Source organism: Schistocerca serialis, chromosome 1, assembly GCF_023864345.2.
Source record: "Schistocerca serialis cubense isolate TAMUIC-IGC-003099 chromosome 1, iqSchSeri2.2, whole genome shotgun sequence".
NCBI classification, from domain to species: domain Eukaryota; kingdom Metazoa; phylum Arthropoda; class Insecta; order Orthoptera; family Acrididae; genus Schistocerca; species Schistocerca serialis.
Genome location: NC_064638.1, coordinates 232,985,163 through 233,005,538, shown reverse-complemented (window position 1 = coordinate 233,005,538; position 20,376 = coordinate 232,985,163). Strand labels below are relative to the sequence as shown.

General features: G+C 42.8%; 1 protein-coding gene across 3 annotated transcripts in view; it reads left to right on the top strand.

The window, feature by feature from the left end:
* Positions 1 to 20,376, top strand: part of LOC126466578 (serine/arginine repetitive matrix protein 1-like) — a 636,028-nt gene that overhangs the window by 437,895 nt on the left and 177,757 nt on the right. For all 3 annotated transcript variants that reach the window (XM_050096398.1, XM_050096396.1, XM_050096395.1), the window contains exon 4: positions 1,197 to 1,273. In XM_050096398.1, coding sequence (XP_049952355.1) covers positions 1,197 to 1,273 — 77 coding nt within the window. The remainder of the gene's footprint in view (positions 1 to 1,196; positions 1,274 to 20,376) is intronic.

Sequence of the window (20,376 nt, the reverse complement as noted above, 5' to 3'; positions counted from 1 at the left end):
AGCATCGCATTCATAAGAGACAAAACCTTTCTTCCGAGCAGCTAGCCCCATCTTCTCCACTGGCCATCGTAGGAGTCAGCTGCGATCACTGAATACCGAACAACGTCAGCATAGAGATTCTCGTTCTCTGCAGAACGGGAGGATTAGCGACAGGCGCTGGCGCCTAGAACATAGACGCTCCGTAGCGTCATTTGGTTACGTTTGCGGAGGTTGGTTTCTGTCTTTGATTTGTTCCTCAAGACACCCTCTACAACTTCTCGAATAGTATAGCAACACTTCTTGGGACACTCCAAATAAACACAGACACAATTCATGTTTGTGCACCGAGCGAGGTGGCGCAGTGGTTAGCACACTGGACTCGCATTCGGGAGGACGACGGTTCAATCCCGCGTCCGGCCATCCTGATTTAGGTTTTCCGTGATTTCCCTAAATCGCTCCAGGCAAATGCCGGGATGGTTCCTCTGAAAGGGCACGGCCGACTTCCTTCCCTGTCCTTCCCTAATCCGATGAGACCTATGACCACGCTGTTTGGTCTCTTTCCCCAAAACCAACCAACCAACCAACCATGTTTGTGCATTACTACGATTTCACTCGTCCCCTAATAATAAGGTGGAAATCTTAGTTTCGAGAGGAGAGGAACAGTGTGCATCGCAATTTTTTTCGGAGACTGACAAGATATTTGCAATACATGGAAGTTATAACCTCAGCTGAATTTCATTCAGCTTCAGATGATTGTATTATGGTACTCCAAACCGAAATACTGCAATCCTATCACTGAATTTACGTTCTAGTAAATATTTTCAATTCTCTTTCTAAATATCTGGTGTTAGACTATTTCACGTGCCGACGAGAAGAACGATTGCCAAAGTGCACTATCCATTAATTTTAAAAGTAAGACAATAACAGCCCTCGATCACAAAAGGAAGAGTTTTTGACCTAGGTTTCGGCCGTTACTAAAACTTTATCGCTTGATATTTACTTTATACGTGACACGCAAGTTTAAATGCTTTATTTCTGATGAAGTCACTCTCAGTAGTGGCCGAAACAGGTCAAAAAGACATCATTTTGCGACCGAAGGCGGTTATTGATTTAATTTTACTTTGTAACGGTCGCTGACAACGCAGCCATGTTTAAAAAGTTCCATTAAATTTGCCCTTTAGCAATAGACTAACGTTTTCGTTATTGCGCTTTTTCAGATACAAGTGATGGAACGCCAGAGGACCTCGAACGGACGCCGACGTTCTACGATCGCGCCGCTAGCATTGAACACGAGGTAAGTAATTTGGTCTCTCGCCATTCTCGCAGGGCGTTACAAAAGGGTTACGAGTTCCACATAAGAGCAGATAGTCATTGTGCACATGCACTGACGTGACAAAAGGAATGGGATACCTTCTAATATTGTGTTGGACCTCATTTTGCCCGGCATAGTGCAGTACAGGAATCCGTGGCGGGCCACAAAAAAATCATCCAAGAGACTGATGACGCAAAACTCGATGTGACATGTACTCAACAAGTCGTTGGAAGTTCCCTGCAGATATACTGAGTCATGCTGTCTCCGTAGCTGTCCATACTTTGGAAAGTGTTGCCGGTGCAGGATGTTGTGCACGATCTGGCTTCTCGATTATGTCCCATAAATGCTCTATGGGATTCATGTCGTGCAATCTGGGTGCCAAGATCATTAGCTAGAGCTGTCCAAAATTTTCTTCCCGCCTATTGCGAATAACTGTGGCCTGGTGACATGGCGCTTCACTGTTTGGGAACATGAATTCCTAGAATGTCTGCAAACGATGTCCAAGCAGCCGAAGATAACAGTTTCTAGTCAATGGTCAGTTGGACCAGAGGACCCATTCCATTAGCAAGTTCAGCTCGCGTCATTATGAAGGCACCACAGGCTTGCACATTGCCTTGGGTCCAGGGCTTCATAGGATCTGCGCTCTACTCGAATCCTACCATCAGATCTTGCTGTTAGCATAGGCATTCGTGTCTGTCGTCTGCTGTGATAGCTCATTAACTCAAGATTTCTAAGCATTGTACTAGCCGATACGTTCGTCGTACGTCCTACATTTATTTCTGCGGTTATTTCACACAGTTTTACTTGTCTGTTAACACTGACGATTGTACGCTAATGCTGCTGCCGTCGGCCACTGCGTCGTCCGTGGTGAGAGGTTATGCCCGAAGTTGATATTCTCGGCACACTTTTGGCACTGTGGATCTCGCAATATTGAATTCCCTAATGATTTACGAAATGGAGTATCCCATGTCTCAAGTTTCAGCTACCATCCCGCGTCCAAAGTCTCTTAATTCCAATCGTGGGGACATAAAACACGTCGGAAATCTTTTCACATGTAATCACCTGAGTACAAAATGATACAGCTCCGCCAGCTCAGTGACTCTACTACCTTCTCATGACTTGGGGTCACCACAGTGTGTATATAGAGTGTTAAGAAAAACCTCCAGTGTCTCAGGGGATGATCCGCATCAAAACAAGACCAAAATGTCATATGATCACAGGTCCTACAAAGCATATGAACACGTGTTCATAGGAGATACTGTTGTGATATCATCCATGGCAATGCGTCACTTGTCCTACTGCAGATGACTACTCTATAGTTAACGTTAATTATTACCCCTGGCATGCAATACTGCGAGGTAGGAAGGTATCATGGTCCTGTGATTGCGGATAGGATTACCGTTGTTGCATTCGCGGTATGTTACATAACGGGGTCAATAGCTTGGTAGGATACTGGCGTGCAGTATCTATGTAAACATTAGTTGGCTCAGTGTCTGTAGTGAGTTGTCCCGTTTAGTTGTGTCTTTGTACTTCAATCTTCTTACATCTGTTTACGTTAGAATACATTTCTCCTAACTCTAGTACGTACCGTGATCTTCGATCTACTTACGCGTCAAAAATGGTCCAAATGGCTCTGAGCACTATGGGACTTAACATATGTGGTCATCAGTCCCCTATAACTTAGAACTACTTAAACCTAACTAACCTAAGGACATCACACACATCCATGCCCCAGGCAGGATTCGAACCTGCGACCGTAGCGGTCATGCGGTTCCATACTGAAGCGCCTAGAACCGCACGGCCACAGCGGCCGGCACTTACGCGTCAAATTTAAAGTAGATACTATTGTTATGTTTACGGTGCCTACAACATGTTTCCTCTCTTGCAGATACCCTGAGACAGTCTAGCAATGTAGGCCCTTTATTCCACAAGGGAAGTGGCAGACATGATTTAGCAGATGGAGCTAATCTGAAAGTCCGTAGCCTGTACACTGGACAATTTCCAGTACTCAGGGTACCATCTGTTAAGCGGTTCAGCCAACTGATTTCAAGCGTCTTGGGGACATAGGTTCCGTAGCACCCAACAAAGTAGACACTGGAAAGCCTCCTTAATTTCGCACACCTTAAGTGGAGGGAGCGTGTTCTAGGTGCAGTGGAGAGAATCCTGAAGGTAGTGTGCAACGAATAGCAGCAGTTGAAGGTGTTAGTCATCATCCGGTCTGGACGGTACTTCACGGGTAGTTATTGTACCCATAGCATGGTCACCGCGTCCAGGTCCTTAGGGCAGAAGACAATCGTGCCAAAGTGCAGTTCTCCCAATGGTTCTTGCGACAGCGCGGTGCAGATTCACGATTTGCCTCCAATTTTTTTAAATTTATTTTTTATTATTATTTTTTTTTCATAATCATCATGTGTGGACCGATAAAAATCCCCATACAGTTTAAGAAGCGAAGCATCAGGACCGATACTGAATTAATGTATGGGTAGGAGTTCATGACGATAGATCACTAGATCCGTATGTGCTATCACAAGGTTTGGCCAGGGCTTGTTATCACCGCTTCTGAAGAACGTAAAGCCCACCTTCTTGGAGGATGTGTCGTGTCATGGCAGACTACAGATGTGGTTCATGCATGACGATGCACCAGCTCATTTTTTTTTTTTTCAGCATTGTGCGTCGGCACCTGATGAGAACATTTGAAAACCGTTGGATTGGCCTGAGAGGTCCCATACCTTAGCCAGGTGGTTACTCTGACCTAAATCCACTAGACACGTGACACACTATGTCTATTCCACTCCAATAAACGATGTGCAGACACTATACAATCCTGTGTTTCGTTCCTATCAGCACATTAAAACCAAACAGAGTGATTTGAAAGAATGCGTGAGTTCTTACACCGAGGGTCAGAGGCAAGCATTGAGATGAATGGACACCATGTTGAGCTCCTCCACTGAACAAATGGTCATATGTTAGAATGGTTATAAGACATTTTTTCTTGTTTTGATTAGCACAAACATCATATGGAATATTAGATAGCTTTTTTAACACCCTGCACAGACGGCACTGGTAGTTAGACATTGTCGTAACTAAGGCAGAGACTCGTAGTTGACCCAGAAAACAGACAAACAAATAGTTTTTCAAATAATTATCGTTTTATTACACAACTTGCAAATCAATGACTGTGAAAACTCACAGTCTTTAATTATCTAAGATAATTCGTTCGAATCGATTTCATTAGAACGAAACAAACTAATTATAGAAAAGACAGATGAGAAGCAAGATTTATTGAATCATAAGGAAGTACAATTTTCCCACCAAGAAGGTAGCTTGCAGATATTTCAAGAGACCGATTCTTAAACACAGAAATTCAGTCTATGGCTACTATCATCTAGTATTAATGGTGGAGAGAGACAAGATTCACACCCATATAGGACTAACAGCAGAGAGAGCTGTGTCGTTACCAATGTATAGCGAAAGTAGCGATAATACAACGAAAGTCATCGTGGTTTTTCACGAGGTCATGTGAGAAGAGCGATACTGTCTTATAAATCCACCTCCAATACCTTAGGCAGACGCAGCAAGATATATTGCACCTCGCGGAGACGTTTAGTGTTAAAATTCTTACAGCGTACGTTATGTTCCAATGAAACGTCAACCAACTTATTATTTATTACTCCCGCACATAGTTCTCAAGATAACCATGACAAAAAAATTCAGATGCATTCGAAATCACAAGAAGGCTTACGACAGTCAAGCCTTCAAAAAGAAAAAAAAAAAGGGGGGAGGGGGGGGGGGGGAGAGAGAGAGAGAGAAAAGGTAACAGTCACATAAAGACATTGGCTTGTGAAATGCAGATTATAGATCTACTTTTCAAATAAAGGTAGTGCAAAGATCATAGAAGACACACGCTCCATTCTAGCTAGGAAGACGTTAATCTTATTCGGCATTGTATGTTTATACTATCACCGTTTGTGAACTAATGTGAAGAGAACGTCTCTTATTGAAGGGTCGGAATCTATGTAAAATGTAAATTACTCAATATGAAACTTATTCTGCTTCTTATTTAGTTCTGGATTAAATATTTATGCTATCTCTCCTTTCCGAGTCGTCTTTCGTGTAAGCAATACGCCCACCATATTCAATAATATGTCTAGCATTTTCAACACTTTTTCTGTTTATATTACTGCTTTTCTCTGTGTTGTAATTTCCATTGCTAGGTTAACTGTTCTTCTATACAGTGGCAGGTGTTCCACTGGCATCTTCCCTAGACTAATTCCTATTTTTTTACCTTTTAGATTCGTTTTTCATCACTGCACTGAATTTTTAAACTTCTTCGACAGCACAACTTTAGGTAACAGGAAAATCGCTGTTCTTCTTCCTACTACTTTCATCATCTACGTCCTTGCCTTCTTACCCATAAGACATACTATGTGCGAAGTAAATTGTTAATGTCTCTCGGCAATTCTTGCATGTGGGAAAATTGACCAATGACACAGGAGTTTTTAACATATACGGTGTTAATTAGCACATTCGTTGTTACTGGTGAATTTTTCCACACGCACGGATACATCAAATTTAAATGTTATAAATATATTGCATTTATCAGTCATTATCTGTGGAAATTATATCGGAGAGCGGAACGCCAGACTTGTCATAGTGCTCGCAATGCTTTAAAGTACGTACCAAAGGAAAATGTGAACACATTGTTCAGTTTGTCATTGAATGAACTCAGTTTTATGTTTCAGTTACATTATTACTGTACATGGCATCGTGTGATGAAGTGCACTGATTTATATGTTGTTTCTCACCCAAATATGATGGTTTTTGTTGTGTCTAGACACGACAGCCTAGACACAATGAGAGGAAGCCGAAAGGTACGCGCTAAGCTAAAGCAGGATTGCGTGAGGTCTGAAACAGGATACGTAATGAATGCTATAAAGAAAAGTACGTAGCTTCTGGAATACTTAACTTTAATCCATCCTTGTGGTACGTCGCTATTGACGTTTCAAGTGAGACTCTATAGTTTCAGACAATATACTGCTAATGGCGCCTTGCTAGGTCGTAGCCATTGACTCAGCTGAAGGCTATTCTAACTATCTGCTCTGCAAATGAGCGAGGCTTCGTCAGTGTAGTCGCTAGCTACGTCGTCCGTACAACTGGGGCGAGTGCTAGTCCGTATCTCGAGACCTGCCTTGTGGTGGCGCTCGGTCTGCGATCCCTGACAGTGGCGACACGCGGGTCCGACATGTACTAATGGACCGCGGCCGATTTAAAGCTACCACCTAGCAAGTGTGGTGTCTGGCGGTGACACCACAGTTTTTTTTAGGGGATTTTGGGAGGAAATTGATGGTGCATCTTCAGTGATGAAACATAGAATGTATCATTGCTGGGTCAGTAATACTGTCCGTCAGTAAAATGACGGTGTTGAATATGGGTTTCGTAAACAGTTGTACATGTACGGTGTCCCCACTTTGAGTGATCGAATTGTTAAATACGATGAATCCTTCACAATTTGCATTTGAAGGAATTGTCTGTGAGACATCACAATGTCATTTGTTCTTTATTCAGTCGTGGCGCTGTTGTCTGTACTATAATTATGTTTAGTTGTTTTTTTAATCGCTTTACACATCCCCGGCACTTACAAACTGCACATAAAAATTGTTTAAAAATATATTTTTTGGGAGGACGAAAGGGGTGTTATTAGTCTTCGGACAGGTTTGATGCGGACGCAACGAGTTTCTCTCCTGTGCCAACCTCTTCATCTCAGAGTAGCACATGCAACGTACGTGCTCAATTATTTGCAGGATGTGTTCCTACCTCTGTCTTCCTCTATAGTTCTTAAGCTCTACAGATCCCTCTATAACGGTGGAAGTTATTCCTGATGTCTTGATAGATGTCCTACCATCCTGTTGCTTCATCTTGTCAGTGACTTCCGTATATTCTTTTCCTCGCCAATGCTCCAGAGAACCTCCTCATTCCTAACCTTATTAATCCACCTAATTTTCAACATTCTTCTGTAGTACCACATTTCGTCTGTTCCCGCTTTCCCAAAGTCCATTTTTCACTCCCATACAAAGCAGTGCTCCAAACACATATTCGCAGAAATTTCTTCCTCAAGCTAAGGAATATGTTTGACAAAGGTAGATTTGGCCAGGAATGCCACTTTTACCATTGCTAGTCTGCTTTTTCTCTTCTCCTTTCTCTGTGCGTCATGGCTTATTTTGCTGCCTAGGTTGCAGAATTTCTTAACTTCATCTACTTCGTGATCACCAATCCTGATGTTAAGCTTGTCGCCGTTTTCATTTCTCCTACTACTTATTGCTTTCGTCTTTCTTCGATTTACTCTCAATCCATATTCTGTAATCATTAGACGGTTCATCCCCTTCAGCAGATTCTGCAGTTCTTCTTCACTTCCACTGAGGATAAAAATGTTACGTGCGAATCTTATGACTGATATACTTTCACAATGATTAGTATTTCCACTCTTGAACCTTTTCCTTTATTTTCATGATTGCTTCTTCAAGGTACAGATTGAACAGCAGGGATGAAACACCACATCATGTCTTAACCCTACATATAATTGACGATGGTTATTCATATAAGAAAAGGGGACTACAGAAAATACGTTAGACATATCGTGGCGTGCTAAACTCACTACACATACAAATTACGTATTGTCTGAGGAAAGCGTGTGTTTCGGGTGTCCTGTATAAACAGTTCTGCGGGCAGTACGCGTAACAGACCCCATTTTTAAATTATTTATATGACAATGGCGTCCATTATCCTAGACTAAAACCAAAAATGTGTGTGTGTGTGTGTGTGTGTTTCTAAGCACTTCAGAACTCGTTGCCACTAAGTTTGTTACGACACATGACAAATATGCCACTCAGTTTGTTACGACACATGACAAATATTTTTGCTGTAGGCAGCGTTAGTTCTGTCGTATCCCAGAATAGGTCAAATCGATCAATTAAGAGTGTGACTTACGTGGCGCAATCAGGACAATGGCAACAGTTTAATTCTGTCATGACGTATGTCCGCCTAATTTTAGTTTGAAATAGAGTCAAGAGGGAGTAAAGATTTCTTGGTTGCTTACGTTCCGTTCTGGAGTACAGGGAATGTGACCTGACATGGATGGTGATTTATCGAGATAGTAAGGTGACATTAACTCTTAATTAATTCCAAATAAGTTTTATTCACCATCAAACACATTTACTCGTACATGAAATGTGTCTGACTAACTATCTCCATGAACTGTGTATCAATGGATTTCCTTTTCTTCTCGTCTATGGTATCAAAATTTTATGTTTATCAGACTACCGGTTTCGGTCTATAATTACCATCTTCGGATCTGCTTTATAAAAATAAACCGGTAGTCTTACGACGTAAAAATTTGTGACCGTAGACGCGAAGTAAAGGAATTTTATTCTATTTCTAGTCTCTGTTCAATTCGCGACCATGTCGCAACTTGTGGAACTATGTTTATTTACGATTCTGCCCGATTAGTTGGCCCACTCCTGGGGTAAACTGTATGTCCTTTTACAGAAGGGTATTGCCCATCCAAGATACAAGAGCTATCTGACGTCTCGCTTTTATCGTTATTAGATACACTAACTTGAGTACCTAATTTACTATATTAGAGACAAGTGCAGTTACTTCCACTCGTTTACCATGAAAACAACGGGATTCCTGCTCTGATTCACAGGAGACCAGTACTACGCAGGTACTTGCTCCTACCAAATACTAAAATTAAGACCAACTGTCTTTGTTCAATATTAATTATGGGTCTATAATACTTTACTAAACTTGCAACATATCTATCAGTTGTATCTCCTTCGCCACATCATTACTTATTCTCGTGGAACAGGTTCCACTGCTACTTTAGTTGGCGCTGCAATTATGGCAGTAACAGCTTCTGTCCGAGTGCTGTCTGTCACTGTCAATACTTAGACTGCTTGACTGTTTGATGATGATTGCCTTGCTACTGCTAACACTACTAATTTATACTATGCCTTCCGAAGGCCATTATCAATTATGCACGCTGCCTTGCTTCCGCTTTCCTTACATTACCAACACATTTTTCGATGCTTCTGAAATATACCGTCTCTTCGCGTCCGTGTTGATTTCTTTCTGGTTGGCTGAGATGATGATAGAAATTTTCCTAGGACGAGCAGACGAAAGCTAGGATCTTAACTTTTCATGGTCTCGTGGTGTTGATCCCGTCTTCCGTTCCCAGAAATATTACTTTCTCCAAAAGTTCTGTGAATCTGCTCGTCGTTAAATAGACCACGCTGACATGTCCGCCCAGAATTTCTGGCTTAATTTTTCTCCGTTGGCACTATAATGGATAATTAAAATACTCAACGATCATGACGTCTGTGATATAGTCAATAGTCTACAGAACTATGAGCTGCATTATTTTGGACGGTGTACTTCTTGCTCCATTACAGATAAAACACATATATCACTCGTGGGAGTTAGTTCTGCCAGCTATTCAGCTGGTATGAAAAAGAATTTTATAACACGAGTCTTACAACATTAGTCGTTCCCCCGCCCAGAAGCTCACGTTATGTATGTACATCGTGAGCCGTCAGATTCCTCTTTAACTTTTCACACCTTGACTCCATGTTTTTGTCAGCCACCCTCGTCGATTCTTTGTAGACTCATCTTTGTCGAGGATTCTGGTTTTGACATCAGTTGGTACATTTGAAGTAAACAGCAATACACCTAATTCGTAAAATCCGAACTCTTCGTTACGCTGCCAGTTTTGAAGTTACATTATACCGTCATAAGACCCCTTGACAAAAATAGATTGGATAAAATTCAACTGCATGTAGTCGTTGTACGAGTGACAATAAGATAACCGATGTCCGATGTTCTGTAATACAAAAGATATAATGACGTCTGTTACATCAGGGATTTGTGGACGTAGGTTACCTTATTGTGACTTCTGCAATTACTACACACGATTGGATTTTATCGTCATCAATCCCCTTCACAAAATTAAATTTGTCAAGGGAACTGATGACGACGTAATGTAATTTTGAAACTAATTTAGAAACCGGCAGCGTAATGAAGACTTCGGCATTTACTACTGAAAGTGCATTGCTATTTACCTCATCTTCGTCTTCGTCTTTCGTAAGGGACCGAATTGAAAATTTTTGTAGGCCACCATAGCTACTAGACTCATCTGAAAAGTGTGTGTCTAAAATGTCTTCCACCTGTTCTTAAAGATGTACTTAGGGCACGCTCCAACTTCTTCTCTATGAATTCAGACTATACAATTTCTTATCTTATTTTTTACTAACGTCTCATACTTCTGTAAGTTGCAACTTGCTCTTACATTCCTTTCGTAATATCATTCCCTATGAAACTGTACCAGCGTATACCATTTGGGACACACTGTACTCCATGGGTCTGGTGTCGTGGGATCTATCCCAGCAGTTCCTTATATTTTGAATAAATGTCGTCGGTAATGCAGTCACAGACTTCCAATACAAGAATAATGCGTTTATGGCCAACGGGCTTGTCAAATGAGCGGAGGATAGGACAGAGTTTTGGGTCACACTTTGGATGTAGAGGTGGGAATTTCCCCTAAAAAGCGGAAGAGTCAGCAACGATATGTGATGGGAGGCGAATGGAAACCACTGTGTTACAAAAAAATACTGTGTGGCCTGTGACTGAAAAAGTGTCATTATGTTCTTTCATTGACAAAAAATTCCAGATTAGTCTACGATTCTGATTTCCTGGAGCGGTTTTCCAAGGTGTTGTAATGGCGAAAAAAATTTGAATAGCCTAAGAAGCGGAGACATACTACGTGCCTGAATACAGGTGAAGTAGGAGGCTGGTTGATATACAACCAGAAGATGAAGAGAAAGTACACTATGTGACCAAAAGTATCCGGACACCTGGCTGAATATGACTCACAAGTTCGTGGCGCCCTCCATCGATAATGCTGGAATTCAATATGGTGTTGCCCCGCCCTTGGCCTTGATCACAACTTCCATTCTCACCGGCATACGTTCAATCAGGAGGTGGAAGGTTTCTTGGAGATTGGCAGTCCATTCTTCTTGGAGTGCTGCACTGAGGAGAGGTATAGATGTCGATCGGTGATACTGCCACGAAGTCGACGTTCCAAAATATCCCAAAGGTATTTTATAGGATTCAGGTCAGGACTCTGTGCAGGCTAGTCCATTACAGGGGTGTTATTTTCTTGTAACCACTCCGCCACAGGCCGTGCATTATGAACAGGTGCTCGATCGTGTTGAAAGTTGCAGTCGTCTAAAAATGGTTCAAATGGCTCTGACTTAACTGGCTGGGACTTAACATCTGAGGCCATCAGTCCCCTAGAACTTAGAAATACTTAAACCTAACTAACCTAAGGACATCACACACATACATGCCTGAGGCAGGATTAACCTGCGACCGTAGCGGTCGCGCGGTTCCAGACTGAAGCTTGGCCACAGCGGCCGGCTGCAATCGTCATCTCCGAATTGTTCTTCAACAAAGCACAAAGCACGAAGGTGGTTAAAACATTAATGTAGGCCTGTGCTGTGGTAGTGCCACGCAAAACAACAAGGTGATCCGACCACACCATAACACCACCGCTAACACCACCGCCTCCGAATTTTACTGTTGTCACTGAACACGCTGGCAGATGAGGTTCACCGTTCATTCGTCATACCCACACCCTGCCATCAGATCGCCAAATTGTGTACCGTGATTCGTCACTCCGCACAGCGTTTTTCCACTGTTCTGGCGTCCAAAGTTTGCGCTCCCTAGACCAAGCGAGGCGTAGTTTGGCATTTACTGGCGTGATGTGTGGCTTATGAGCAGCCATACGACCATGAAATCCAAGTTTTCTCGCCTCCCACCTAACTTTCATAGTACTTGTAGTTGATCCTGATGCCGTTTGGAATTCCCGTGTGATGTCTGCCTATTACACATTACGACCCTCTTCAACTTTCGGCGGTCTCTGCCAGTCAACAGACGAGGTCGGCCTGTACGCTTTTGTTCTGTACGTGTCCCTTCACGTTTCCACTTCAATTCCACATCGGAAAAGTGGACCTAGGAATGTTTAGGAGTGTTGAAATCTCGCTTACAGACCTGCGATGCAAGTGGCACCCAATCACCTGACTACGTTCGAAGTCCGTGAGCTACGCGGAATGCCCCAATCTGCTACCTCATGATGTCTAACGACTAATGACGTCGCTGATATGGAGTACCTGGCAGTAGGTGGCAGCACAATGCACCTAATACGAAAACGCATGTTTTTGGGGTTGTCCGGATTCTATTGATCACATAGTGTATGCGAGGTTACGGTGCATGTAAAGCAGGATGAAAACATAATAACCAAGAGTGATGGAAATGCTGCAGTGAGGGACAAAATCCAGATATTGTTATGGGAGAATACTGGTTCGGTAATAGAAATGGGACAAGGTGTAACTGAGTCGCGCAATAAATGTCAGCTACGCACAGAAGCATCATAAAGACCAATACTTGCAACTCAGGAGGGCTTTCATAGTCACATGTCATATAAGGGATGGGTGGGGGCGTATGAATGAAATATAAATTGTATTATGTAGAGGTCGACACAGCAAACTAAGTCTATATTACGTGAGTCTTAGAATGTGGGCTGCCTCTAAAGTAATTAGTAACGAATACTAATAAGAATTCATGCAGGTTCGTTGTTTCTTGCACACAGCTCATTTTTCCTGTTCCTCCATTCTGTTTTGCAGACTGAGCACATAATAGAGAACTGCAAATGGGCGTCAAAAATTTTGATATAGTTATTTGACGGACGGCGAGGATGTATCAGTGATCTACTTGTTTTCTTGCAATAGCGATTGAGTCTTTGTAATTTGTAAGACAGTTGAGGTAAAGCCGGAATGGCAGTGTCTATTTTGTGAATTAATCACAGTTGGGCATTCTCTAGACAGTTCTACCCTTTCGAGATTGTGAAATAAAACACAATGTTTATTAAAAGACCCTGACAAATACCGGTTGTCATACCAATAGTGTTGAATGCAAATGTAAAATTAATGACACGTGGTATTGTAATATTCTTTTCATGCCAAGTGTACACTTGGTGCAGGCTTAGTCAGAGACTTATTCTCTTAGAACTTATTCAGTTAGAAAAGAACAACACATATAATTGAGCAATCACCACGAATCCTTCTTTTTAGTGCCTGAAGTCTGTCAAAGAAGATGAAAGGTATCCAGTTCTTTGACGAAATGGTGTATTTCCAGAAAGGGACGTCTGGCGCAAGTGGGTAAAGTGCACCACTGTCCGTTGGGCGCATCGATCAAGACAATCGAATGTCGATATGGCCGCTGCCTCCACTCTCAAACTTTTGCATAAAAGCTAAGGCTGGCAGGGAAGCTGGCGCTGACAGCGGTCGAAATAGCGCCGACCTCTGACCCGGGAAACGGCGAGGCCGATGCATCAGCAGGCCTTATCGCTGTATGGCTGTCAGTGATAGCCGATATAGAGTTCCGGGAGGTTCTTACCAATATATAAGGGACGGAGTAGCAAAGAGTTTCAATCATATGGCGAAAGATCCCAGAGAAGTTCATTTTTAAGATAATTTGATACAATCTTTCATATAAGATGTGATTGTATCACAAGACACAGTCCTAGTGGAATACATAGTTTTGTCACCGTTAGTGTTAGATCATCTAATGTCCAAAGGCACACGTAAGTTGCCTCTTCACATTCTATTTATTTCTTTTCTTCTGCATTTCACTAATGGATTAATACGCAACTGAACGCATGATCAGAGAGAAAGGACATTTTACTTTATCTGTAATTCCAACGAACAGTTTACTGAAACCAGAGACAGTATCCACAGTAGATATGTATTAAAGGCATTCCATCAGGGGCCGTTGAATCACAAGCGATCGTTTAGTTCCTCTGCATATAAATGAGTCTCCGTTGATGAATGAGTCTCGCTGTACTGTGATAGCGGTAGGTAGAAGAGAAGAACTTTAAATGGAACCTGAGGAAGATTGGATGAGCCCTTTTCCCAAACTAATGTTTTATCCTCTACAGCTCCCTTTACATTCCTTTCTTCGCCGATTCTGCGAGAAACATCGTCCCTTATCTTGTCAATACATCTCATTTTCAACACCCTTCTACAGCACCACATCTCAAACGCTTGAATTCCCTTCTTTCCAGTTTTCCTGTAGTTCATAATTCACTGTCACAAAATACTGTGCTCAACAATACATTCTCAAAAACTACTTCCCCAAAACCTAGCCGATATTTGATTCTACTAGACTTCTTTTGGCCAAGAACGCTCCCCCAGCTTATGGTTCAGTTTACTATCAATCCTTAGCGTATGCTCATGTTCAGTCCACTCAGCAGGCCTGTAATTCTTCCTTCCATCACAGAGGATACCAACGCCATCAGCAATTTTTATCACTGATATCTTTCACCTTGAGTTTTAATCCAGCTCTTGAAATCGTCCTTTGTATCCGTCAGTACTTCTTCGCCGTTTGATACAACAGGAGCGGTAAAAAACTACACAGCTGTCTTCGACCATTTTTAATCCGAGTACTTCTTTATTAGTCTTCCAGACTCCCAGTCACTCCCTACCTCGCTACTCTGCGTCTTCATGTTTCCGTCATTTGAATTTCACCGAAAGTTGGTTCCATCTTTCTATTTGCTAAATCACTTCTTTCAACGACAGTTTCTTTTCCCATTTCTTCACATTTTCCCTGCAGCTATTTCTCGTTATCTTTCCTGCTTTCATTCTTGAGTAACTTACATAGCTCTACTCACGTCTTTTCTAGAATATTTTTGTACTTCATTCTTTTGTCCATCAGCCGTAATATTTCTTTTTGTCATCGAGTTTTTACGCCGCTATCTTTCTTCCATCAATGTCTGTCTCTCCATCTACTGTGATTGCCATTTTTTGGAATGTCCATTCCTGTTTCACTGAAGTTTCACTGAATACTGTGGTATTCATTATCGCACTATCTACAGCCTTTGAGAACTTCAAACATTTCTCATCATTCCTCAGCGTTGCAGTATCTCACTTCTTTCCAAACTAATTCTTCCGGATCATCCTCTTAAACACGGCTCTACTCGTCATCCTTACTAAATTGTGATCTGAGTCTGTATCTGCTCCTCGATACGCTTTACAATTCATTATCTCAGACAGAAATTTCTGTTTAACCATGATGTAATCCAGATGGCATCTTGACGTGTGTATAGGTCTCCAAGTATACCTTTTACTCTTGTAATTGATGAACAGTGTATCTGCTATTACCGGCGGAAGCTTACTACAAAATTCTATTAGCCTTTCTCCTCTCTCAGTAATAGTATCGAGGTCATATTATCCGGTACCTCTCAACTATTTCTTTCCCTGCCACACCTTTCCACTTTTCTCTAGTTATTAAATCCTCACCACCCTGTCCATATTGAGTTACCAATTACATTTAGTGCCCTGTTCGGCTTGAGACGTCGGTACCTGATCTAATGTTGTCGGTGTTGGTTTGCTACTGATAGTCACGAGCATAATCCTTTCACTAAATTGTTCAAGGTACCTAACTCCCTGAACTACCTTCCTATTCATAACGAGTCGTACTATCGTTATACCATTTTCTGCGTTATTGACACGGTCGTTGGAAGGTTGGGGGGTCACTCGTTATACCAGAAGTCTTCGTTCGCCTTTACTGATGATTTTATTTAATTTTAAAGACAAAAACGAAGACCCAGGTCAAATTGATTATTAGTAAAAGTCGTTACCCCTACACCACGGTCCGTGATACTCGAGCGTATGAGAGACAAATATAACAAGTGTTTAGAATATAGGAACGAAATCTTATCCATAATATTGAATAATTAACCAGAAAGAGCATGGAAGAACTTTTTGGGAGTATGTTAATGTTTCGCTTATGTGGTCGGATAATGTTAGTGTCACTGAAATTGCTCACTTGTTCTCTTTGGCGAAGGACAGTTGTTCGGAACATTACCCTGAAAATCGTGTTGTAAAGTTTCCCCTCAACTTTAAACGTTGTATGTTAGAAGAACAAATATCTTTGAGATAAGAGGCCAGTCACTGTTAATGCAACATTTATAGACTTTTCAAAAGAGGGAAACTTAATATCGACATTGAATATATTTAAATTGCAGTTGAAATCAGCGTCTCGGGGAGTAGACCAGTGTGGTCTGAGCTCCCAGTTGGTGCACATAGACAGTGCAGAAAGATACGTATATAGCTTCTTTTCTGTGTTTACTTCGTAGATTCTTACTTAAATTGCGTGTGAGTTTCGTATAGGAGGCGTAATTTCGGGTTTTAGTTACTGTAATCGTAAATTCAGGCAGATTGTAGGGCAGTCACTAGGCATTTGTACAGGTTAGTTCATACATTCTTTGCGTGTTTCCCTTGCGTTATCCAGGCACTGACTCGTCTTTCAGTAACTGTTGTTCAACATCGATTAGAATGGACAGGGACTGTGATTGCTGTGTTCGGATGACGGCTGAGTTGGCATCCCTTCACTCACAGCTGCATGTGGCGCTGACTTCGGTCACGCAGCTTGAGGCTGTTGCCAATGGGCACCACTGTGCGGAGTCGGAATTGGGTAGCATAGCGATGTCTACCTCGTCCAGTCTGTCCCCAGATCGGTCTGCCATTGTGGTTGCCACGGTTGCTGCCCGTAGTGGAGCTGAGCCCTTGCCCGTGGTTGCATGGGAGGTCGTTCCAAGGCGTGGCAGGCAGCGAAAGACGTCCCCGGAGGCTGATCAGAAAGCCTCCCTGGCACGTCTCACTAACAGGTTTCAGGTACTGTCTCTGGCTGAGCGAGATGCAGCTGCCTGCCCTGTTTCAGACTATGATTCTCAGCCTTCAAGGTCCAGGCAATCGCAGAGGGTGGGCTTATTGGTAGTTGGGAGCTCCAATGTTAGGCACGGAATGGGGCCCCTTAGGGATATGACGGCTAAGGGGGGGAAGAAATCCAGTGTGCACTTCTTGTGCATTACGGGTGGAGTCATTCCTGATGTGGAAAGGGTCTTTCCGGATGCCATGAAGAGCACAGGGTGCACCCAGCTGCAGGTGGTGGCACATGTCGGCACTAATGACGTGTGTCGCTTTGGATCTGAGGAAATTCTCTCTGGATCCAACGGCTATCTGATTTGGTGAAGGCTGCCGGTCTTGCTTACGAGGTGAAGGCAGAGCTCACCATCTGCAGCATCGTTGACAGAACCGACTGCGGACCTTTGGTGCAGAGCCGAGTGGAGGGTCTGAATCAGATTCTCAGACGGTTTTGCGACCGTGTTGGCAGCAGATTCCTTGACTTGCGCCATAGGATGGTGGGTTTCGTCTTCCGCTGAATAGGTCAGGAGTTCACTTCACTCAGCTAGCGGCTACACGGGTAGCGGAGGCTGTGTGGCGTGGACTGGGTGGTTTTTTAGGTTAGAAGACCTCGGGAAAGTACGGGGTGTGCTGCAATATCAAAGGGTGCTTGGCAAATACAGGACGTGCTTGGATCAAGGAACAGTCGGAATTGTAGTTGTAAATTGTTGTAGTTGTGCTGGGAAAGTCCCTGAGGTTCAAGCGCGAATAGAAAGCACAGAAGCTGAAACCGTTATAGGTACAGAAATCTGGCTAAAGCCTGAAATAAGTTCCGCAGAAATTTTTACGAAGTCTCAGACCGTGTTCAGGAAAGATGGATTAGGCGGAATTGGTGGTGGAGTGCTTGTGTCTGTCAGTAGTGGTTTATCTTGTAGTGAAGTCGAAGTAGATACTCCGTGCGAATTGGTATGGGTGGAGGTTATACTTAGCCGAACTAAGTTAATAATTGGCTCCTTCTACCGACCCCCAGACTCCGATGATATAGTTGCTGAACAGTTCAGAGAAAATTTGAGTCTCGTAACAAATAAATACCCCACTCATACGGTTATAGTTGGTGGGGACTTCAACCTTCGCTCAATATGTTGGCAAAAATACCTGTTCAAAACCGGTGTTAGGCAGAAAACATATTCCGAGATTGTTCTAAATACTTTCTCCAAAAATTATTTCGAGCAGTTAGTCCACGAACCCACGCGAATTGCAAATGGTTGCGAAAACACACTTGACCTCTTAACCACAAACAATCCAGAGCTAATAGAGAGCATCATGACTGATACAGGTATTAGTGACCCCAAGGTCGTTGTAGCTAGGCTCAATACCGTTTCTTCCAAATCCACTATAAACAAACGCAAAATAATTTTATTTAAAAAAGCGGATAAAGTGTAACTAGAAGCCTTCCTAAGAGACAATCTCAATTCCTTCCGAACGGACTATGCAAATGTAGACGAGATGTGGCTCAAATTCAAAGATACAGTAGCAACAGCAATTGAGAGATTCATACCTCATAAATTGGTAAGAGATGGAACTGATCCCCCATGGTACACAAAACAGGTCCGAACGCTGTTGCAGAGGCCACGGAAAATGCATGCGAAGTTCAGAAGAACGTGAAATCCCGAAGATTGTCTAAAATTTACAGACGCGCGAAATTTGGCACGGACTTCAATGCGAGATGCCTTTAATAGGTTCCACAACGAAACATTGTCTCGAAATTTGGTAGGAAGTCCGAAGAAATTCTGGTCGTATGTAAAGTACACAAGCGACAAGACGCAGTCAATACGTTCGCTGCGCAGTGCCGATGGTACTGTTACCGACGACTGTTGCTGCTAAAGCGGAGTTATTGAATGCAGTTTTCCGAAATTCCTTCACCAGGGAAGACGAATGGAATATTCCAGAATTTGAAACACGAACAGCTGCTAGCATGAGTTTCTTAAGAGTACATACCTTAGGGGTTGCGAAGCAACTCAAATCGCTAGATACGGGCAAGTCTTCAGGTCCAAATTGTATACCGATTATGTTCCTTTCAGATTACGCTGTACAATAGCTCCCTACTTAGCAATCATATACAACCGCTCGCTCACCGATAGATATGTACATACAGATTGGAAAATTGCGCAGGTCGCACCAGTGTATAAGAAAGGTAGTATGAGTAATCCATCGAACTACAGACCTATATCATTGACGTCGGTTTGCAGTAGGGTTTTGGAGCATATAATGTATTCCAAAATTATGAACCACCTCGAAGGGAACGATCTATTGATACGTAATCAGCATGGTTTCAGAAAACATCGTTCTTGTGCAACGCAGCTAGCTCTTTATTCGCACGAAGTAATGGCCGCTATCGACAGGGGATCTCAAGTTGATTCCGTATTTCTAAATTTCCGGAAAGCTTTTGACACCGTTCCTCACAAGCGACTTCTAATCAAGCTGCGGGCCTATGGGGTATTGTCTCAGTTGTGCGACTGGATTCGTGATTTCCTGTCAGGAAGGTCGCAGTTCGTAGTAATAGACGGAAAATCATCGAGTAAAACTGAAGTGATATCAGGTGTTCCCCAGGGAAGCGTCCTGGGATCTCTGCTGTTCCTGATCTATACAGCGTGTTCCAAAAAGGTGCGGCCAAACTTTGAGGAAACATTCCTCACACACAAATAAGGAAAAGATGTTATGTGGACATGTGCCCGGAAACGCTTAATTTCCATGTTAGAGCTCATTTTAGTTTCGTCAGTATGTACTGTACTTCATCGATTCACCGCCAGTTGGCCCAATTGAAGGAAGGTAATGTTGACTTCGGTGCTTGTGTTGACATGCGACTCATTTCTCCACAGTAGCACATCAGTACGTAGCATCAACAGGTTAGTGCTCATTACGAACGTGGTTTTGCAGTTAGTGCAATGTTTACAAATGCGGAGTTGGCAGATGCCCACTTGATGTATGGATTAGCACGCGGCAATAGCCGTGGCGCGGTACGTTTCTATCGAGACAGATTTCCAGAACGAAGGTGTCCTGGCAGGAAGACGTTCGAAGCAATTGATCGGCGTCTTAGGGAGCACGGAACATTCCAGCCTATGACTCGCGACTGGGGAAGACCTAGAACGACGAGGACACCTGCAATGGACAAGGCAATTTTACGTGCAGTTGACGATAACCCTAATGTCAGCGTCAGAGAAGTTGCTGCTGTACAGGGTAACGTTGACCACGTCTCTGTATGGAGAGTGCTACGGGAGAACCAGATGTTTC